The sequence below is a fragment of the Telopea speciosissima genome, chromosome 2, assembly GCF_018873765.1.
Source record: "Telopea speciosissima isolate NSW1024214 ecotype Mountain lineage chromosome 2, Tspe_v1, whole genome shotgun sequence".
In the NCBI taxonomy this organism is placed as follows: domain Eukaryota; kingdom Viridiplantae; phylum Streptophyta; class Magnoliopsida; order Proteales; family Proteaceae; genus Telopea; species Telopea speciosissima.
This window is the reverse complement of record NC_057917.1, coordinates 72,942,933-72,949,798: the sequence shown is the minus strand read 5'-3', so window position 1 is coordinate 72,949,798 and position 6,866 is coordinate 72,942,933. Positions and strand designations below refer to the sequence as shown.

The 6,866-nt window shown below is 39.2% G+C and overlaps 1 protein-coding gene across 2 annotated transcripts; it reads left to right on the top strand.

Moving 5' to 3' along the window:
• Positions 1-285: 285 nt before the first annotated feature.
• On the top strand, positions 286-3,768 carry LOC122652548 (probable 2-oxoglutarate-dependent dioxygenase AOP1). Of its 2 annotated transcripts, none has more exons than XM_043846323.1 (3): positions 286-720; positions 2,770-3,079; positions 3,439-3,768. In XM_043846323.1, exons 1-3 carry the CDS (start codon positions 329-331, stop codon positions 3,679-3,681), a joined length of 945 nt encoding a protein of 314 aa, XP_043702258.1. In that variant the 5' UTR covers positions 286-328; the 3' UTR covers positions 3,682-3,768. The 2 variants fall into 2 exon arrangements, with proteins under 2 accessions (XP_043702258.1, XP_043702257.1); XM_043846322.1 differs by having other exon boundaries at positions 2,755-3,079.
• Positions 3,769-6,866: the final 3,098 nt, after the last annotated feature.

The window sequence follows — 6,866 nt, the reverse complement described above, 5'->3', positions numbered from 1 at the left end:
CAAATATTTGGACCGATTGAACGGTCAGGATTAATAAGGATATTGTTTTCTCGAAGTAATATGATTGCTCAATACGGTGCAGGAGCACCTGATCATGTCTTCGATTAAAAGTCAAAAGCCCTTAACAGCTGGCTTTGCTTCCCTGAACTCCATGCAACGAACTGGTAATAAATATTTTCTTATTCTTGTACGTTTCGTTCACTCATTAATTGCAAACTGACGTCTTCTTCTTCTTCAGTATAAAGAGGAGCTAGCTGTTCCTGGTTCCTACTTACTAACAGAGATAGAGATAGAAGGAATTAAAAGAGAGAGAGAGAGAGAGAGAGAGATGGATTTTGATTGTTGTGAAGGAGAGATTCAGATTCCATATATTGATCTTACAAAGGATCTGTTGGAATCGAAACAAGGGAGTACTGAAGAATGGAAGGAATTGTGTGGAAAAGTGAGAGAAGCATGTGAAGAGTACGGATGCTTTATGGTGGGGTATGATGGGATCCCTACAGAGCTACCTGAAGAGATGTTCATGGCCATGAAGGATTTGTTTGAACTTCCATTGGAGACCAAACAGAAGAACACAAGTCCCCTACCTTACCGTGGGTATATTGGGAATTCAGAGGTGGTTCCTCTGTTTGAGAGTCTTGGCCTCGATGACGCCCACTGCCTCGACTCAGCTCAAGCTTTTACACAACTCATGTGGCCCCAAGGAAATCCGACTTTCAGGTGAGTCACACCTTTCTTTTCAGTTTTAACATCTTAACCCTTCCTTCTGCACCAAATCTGTATTTCAAATTAACCAAAATAATCCATTTTAGTTGAACTAGAGTGTGACCAAACTCTTAAAATCCCCCAGTTAATTAAGCTCCATTGTGAACAAGTGGTTATGGGTCCTGTTGCGATAAGATCTGATTCGAGCTCTCCTGTAGCCAAGCTAACCTGCACAGAAGAACAGAGCTAATAAGAAATGGAGGGCCGGCTTGAGCCGACGGAATCACTCCGATGCTTAAGTCAGACCTCTTGCAATAGATAAATCTCAAAGGAGAGAAAATGAGAAGTCCAATCCTTTTATATATGTGGAATGCTTGGCTATTTATAAGATTAAGTTCATAGATGATCATTGGTTTTTCATCGGTTCTAGACTGTGGCTCTGGTCTCCAATTTACATAGGTGGAACTTTCTTGGTGTGGAGACTTGTCACAAGGAGTCATGCGGAAGGCTTGACCTTTAGTCATGCAAGATGCATGACATGGGTGAAGTGATTCTATACTTAGCTTGTTGGCTAATCTAAAGACATGATAAGATCGACTCGGTTACGGCATGATTGATCCGATCATAGATAAGCAAGCCTTCGTAGATTCCTTTTTTTTGTTGTTTGATTCAGTCCTACATCTTATTGTTTTAGCTTGGATTTACTAGTTCGGCTTGGCCTTATCAGACCTTTGAAGGTGACATGTGGCCGAATATGATTGGTAGTACCAGATTAGGTACATCAAATGAGGGTCGGCTCAAGTCAGATCGGGTCGGCCCGACATCTAACACGTATGATGAGTTGGATGAATGATTTGATGGTCGGCTCAGGTCATATCAAGTCGGCTTGCTCATCCCAGATGTTTTCCACATGTCATCCTTTCATTGGTTGATAGTAATTTAGTTCATCAGGTCCAGTTTGAAAACAACCTCTCAGCGAAAGCAGGGATAAGGCTGCGTACATTATGACATGGCGAAAACCTCATGCACTGGGTATGCCCCTTTTTTTTTGCCAACTCCAAGTAAATTACCTCTCTACAAAATATCAGTCCCATTGAACCTTCTCCATTTTGTTAATTTTGCTATAGTTTTCCTTTCCTACCCATTTGGCCATTTCCAAAAAAAACAAACAGTGCTTAAATGGTCAAATGTCTAGTTTTTTAGCATCCACCAAATTGCTTTGGCTTTTGTGAGAAAACAGACCTATATATGGACCACAATCAATAAGTAAATCTGCACAGAAACCACAGGATATTGATGCGTTGATGATAAGATAGATCTGTCGTGAGCAGCAGCCAATCAAAACGTTCCAATGTAATGATGCTGCATGGAAGATCAACTTTTGAGTTCCTTGTCAACTTGAAGATCTAGTGGTATGACCCTACACCTATGGCAGTCCAAATATTAAGGTTGTGTTTGGTATATTTTCTCGTACTAGATTTTGGGGTTTTGAATTTATTTTGTAACATAATTTTTCACTATTTTCTGTTTTTTTAGAATGCATTTTAAACCCAAAATTTATTCCTAGAATACGTATCATCAAACACAGCCCAAGGAAGAGGCTACATTTGTTTTGACATGCTACAATTAATGCCTTCTATTTCTCTCACTCCATATTATGAGTTCGGATAGGTGAATTCAATCCCAATTTAAAATTCCATTACTTACTTTAAATGAAACAACTCCCAGATTAGAAATTTCAAATTCCTTCATTGAACTTCCAACCTTCTGAGTCCAAAATCGACTCCTATACTTCCGCCTGCTTTTACTGTTGTATACACCCCAGACATAAGCAAGGTGGAATGTACTGCCATACCCGAACAAGGGTAAGGCAATACTTTGCGCCGTGCTTATGTGTGAGGGCGCATGCATGACAGTACCAGACAGGCAAAAGTAGAGGAGTCGGAACCCAAAGATAGTCTAAAGTAGGGTTTCCCACTAAAAACATATAAAAAAAATTTGTTGATTGGGAGAACTAACAACATTTGGCAACATTGGGCTTGTTAATAGCCAAACTGTGAACAGTATGTGCGGAAAGATGAATGAGGTGGAACTACTGATCCGGGGAATGATACTAGAGAGTTACGGTCTATCGACATACTTGGATGCGTTTGTAGAGATGGCCCACTCTACCTTTCGTATGATGAAATATAAACCACCGCCGGCAAGTGACGATGTAGGCCTTGGCCTGGTAAGCCACACCGATAAGGGTTTCATAACAATTCTGTGCCAAAATCAAGTGAAGGGCTTCGAGTTACTCACAAAACAAGGGCATTGGTACCAATTATCACCCGTGCAAGGCTCTTTCCTTGTTGTCATCGGTGAGATGCTCAAGGTACGTACTCACTCACTCACTCACCACTATAATTACTAAATTCAAAAACCTTTCAGCTGGCAGTGACATAGTCAACTTGTGGATTTCGATTAGACCTTAATTGGTTCTGCACATGTTGAGGCCGGCTGAGGCATCAAAATTCAAAACCATTTGATAAAATTGATCCTTAACTGGTTACAGTTAAGCAATTTTTATGTATATTTTGACTAAAATCGATATTTAATTTGATTGGGTTTTAGGATGGAAGGTACATGGAAGGTGTTAATTAAGAGTATTATAATAGAGATCTAGCTAATTATTAAGAGTGGTTATTAAGTCATAATTGATAGTAAATACTTATTATTTATATAAATAAATAGGTGTGGAGCAATGGGAAACTTCATGCAGCGGAACACAGGGTAGTGATGAGGGGAGACAGAGAGAGGTATTCGTTCGCATCGTTTTCAGCACCAAGGGATGGGGCAGTGATTGAGGTGGCCAATGAGCTGGTGGACGACGACAACCCTCTTCTCTTCCGACCTATCAAGTACATCGATTTCGTCAACTATTTCAACTCCAACACCAGCATCAGAAACGCCCTTCAAGTCTATGCTGGCGTTTGATCCCACCTCTCTCTCTCTCTCTCTCATGGATTATTCTTCCTCAATTACATCAATCTAAGTTATATATAATGTCTTTTGTGTTTGACCTAGTTCCTTACTTTCTTGAAGCATATTTTCTCTTTCTCTCTCTCTCTCTCTCTCTCTCACTCACTCACATGAGTGTGTAAGCAGTTATTATTATTTTTTTTTGTGTGTGCAAAAATGTTTCGTATTTACTTTATGGGAATTTTTATTTTGTCCGATTCTCTGTCTGGTATAATGGTCCAATTTCTCTCATAGGGAGGCGGAAATGATGACTTAACCTCATCCGGGCAGTGTGTTCGGATAGGTGGTTAGGTCGTCATTTCCACTCCTTATAAGAGGGACTGGACCACTGTACCAAGTAGGGGAACCAGAGAAGATAATGATCCGCTTTATGGAGATCTATTGAGAATAATCTCTCTCTGTAAACAAACTATTTTTACACTCGTCCAATGAATGCAAAATAACAGCCAATATTTCCTTAGATTTTCTCCTAATTCCATAAAGCTATGTTTACTTAGATTTAAATATAAGACATAATCTAACAAGGCCCTCTAGGGCCAGTCACATGGAATTAGTCTCATAGGAAGAGTGAGATCGTGATTAACCATAGTACTACCTTGAGTTTCATTGGTTAGAGGATTTTATTCTCTTTTCAACTATTGGTGATGAACAACCTAGTTCTCACACAAAATTCAATGGCTTAAGGTAAGATCCGACCCTCCAAGCCGCAGAGAGACTGAGATCATCTAAGCCTATAAATAGGCCCTTTCCCCTTTTGAGGAGTCTAGAAGTAGCATTGGAGTGTGCAAGTACCCTAATTGCAACTCTCTTTTTTGTTTTTTTATTTTGTCGGTAAAAGGTAATTTATATTAAAAGAAAAAAAATAAAAAAAAAATGAATATAGATCGAGAGACCAGTCTGGGACTTAGTTAGTAAGTTCGGGAACGGCAATTGAACGGGAACGGATACGTACGGCAGTTAAACGGATTAGACGGTAATAATACTTTTCAAAAATCCGGCTTCATAAAATGCATACGGTAATAATACGGTACGCGTTTAATACGGATATAATACGGCATAGACGGCAATAATACTTTAAAAAAAACGGACATATATTCATTATATAACATGCATTCACCACCTAATAAACAAAATAATATCATGATTTTATTAACTAAAATAAACACAATAATATAATATGCTATATAACATCTCTAAGATTATCATTTAACATACCAAAATATCAATAATCTACAAGAAATGAATGTAGATTGTCTGAAAATGACATGAGCAAGTTGAAAGACCAGAGAAACAAGAGGAGAGTACAAGACTTAAGTGCCGCTTTGTTGAACGGAGATGGCGAGGATGATTGGAGATGGAGGGCGGCTACTTTTGCCTGCTACGGTTGGATGTTCAACGCAAATCGAAAGGGACGAAAGGGAAAGTGAAATCGTTTCCCTAAATTCTAATCTTTTGGATAATTTTTTTTATAAAAAAAAAACGTATAATACGTGTATTATTCGAGTATAATACGTGCTTGCTTAAAAAACGCATTTTTTTTTATAAAAATACAGGAAAATATGGGGACGGGAGTATTATACGTTTAAAAATACAGGAACGCATATAATACGCGTATGATACGCGAGTTTACTAACTAAGGTCTGGGAAACAATCAAACACACAAAAAGAAAAACTAATCAACGCCCTTCACCTTCGACAATGCCATCAATAGGAAAAACACCAATCAGCAAGCGAAAAACAATCAATTAGAAAATAGAAATCTCTGTCTACATGCATGCTGCATCAATCGTCAACTCATCTCAATTGCATCGATGGAAGTGCAATCATATTCGAAAAAAATGCCGTTCTTTGCAGCTGGAGGATCGGAGTAGGGGTATATATGCAAGCCTAAGTGTCTTGAATAGTAAAGATTCGTTACTGACATTACCAAACCTGATTGTATTGTGGGAATATTTCAAATATCTAGTAAAACCATCTTTAGAACGTGACATTGCAATCTTGATTTTCCTTGAAATCTTCTAGTGTTTGTTTCCAACCAGATGTAGTATGGAATAAGCACATACCAGAAAGCCACGGCGCTTTCAGAGATAAAGCTGGTGTCATTTCTACTGTTCCAACTGTACCATATTTATTTATTCTAGGATCTTTATCCCCTTCAGTTCCTAGTGCCTCTAACAAGGGGATGCAATGACCATCCTACCCCTGCCAAGGTGAGGTGCCCCCTCCCCCTCCCCCTCCCCTTTATTAGAGGCACTGGGGAACTGGGCCAGGTAGAGAATTGGAGGAGATAATTTTCTTATTTATTTGAGTATTCAAATTATCCATGACTGATCCACCCACAATTTCTATCGATTTGGATCAAAAGCGGCGCACTGATTGATTGAATTCCCAATTCCGTTTTTTGAATTCTTATGTGGGAGTGGCAATCTAGGCCTAATTGTGATGGGAAATTAACCCAATCTAGGCATTTGGTCAGGGAGAGGGTAGGGGTGTCAAAACCTAACCTGAATTGACTGAAACCGACTTTTGAAGCCAATATGAGCTTATTGGATCGTGTTTCAGGCTGAGGTTTTGTGATACCGAAAGCAAACCGGACCGCATTGAAACTGATAAGACATTGAACTGAACAAAAAATCAGACCGAAACCAAAATAACCCAATAATAAGCGGATAACAGCCCTAAATTCATATAAAAACACTCTTTTTTTCTGTACTTGTTATTATATTTACATGGTAAATCGAAACCAAACTGATAGTAAACCATTAAGAGAAACCAATAAGAAACCAAATACAAACCGAAAATCAATGCCCCCTTATTGGATCATGTTTTGGACTCACTCATACTCACACAGAAACCGATTCAAACCAACCGATTGACACCCCTAGGACAGGGTAAACCCAACCCTAACCCAAGCTAGAAGCCAGCCTCTGGTTGAACATAATATTTGAAGCTTAGCGGGTTTCAAACTGAGACAAGCACTTCTCAATTCGGTCAACTCAAGCCCAACCCATGTTCGAAAGATTTCTGAACCCAATAAAGCCCAATATAGATCATGAAAAGCCCAGCTCAACCTCGGGCCTGCTTGGGTTGAGCTCAATGCTCAGGCACCTAGGGTGACTAGTATAATAAACCATCCGGCC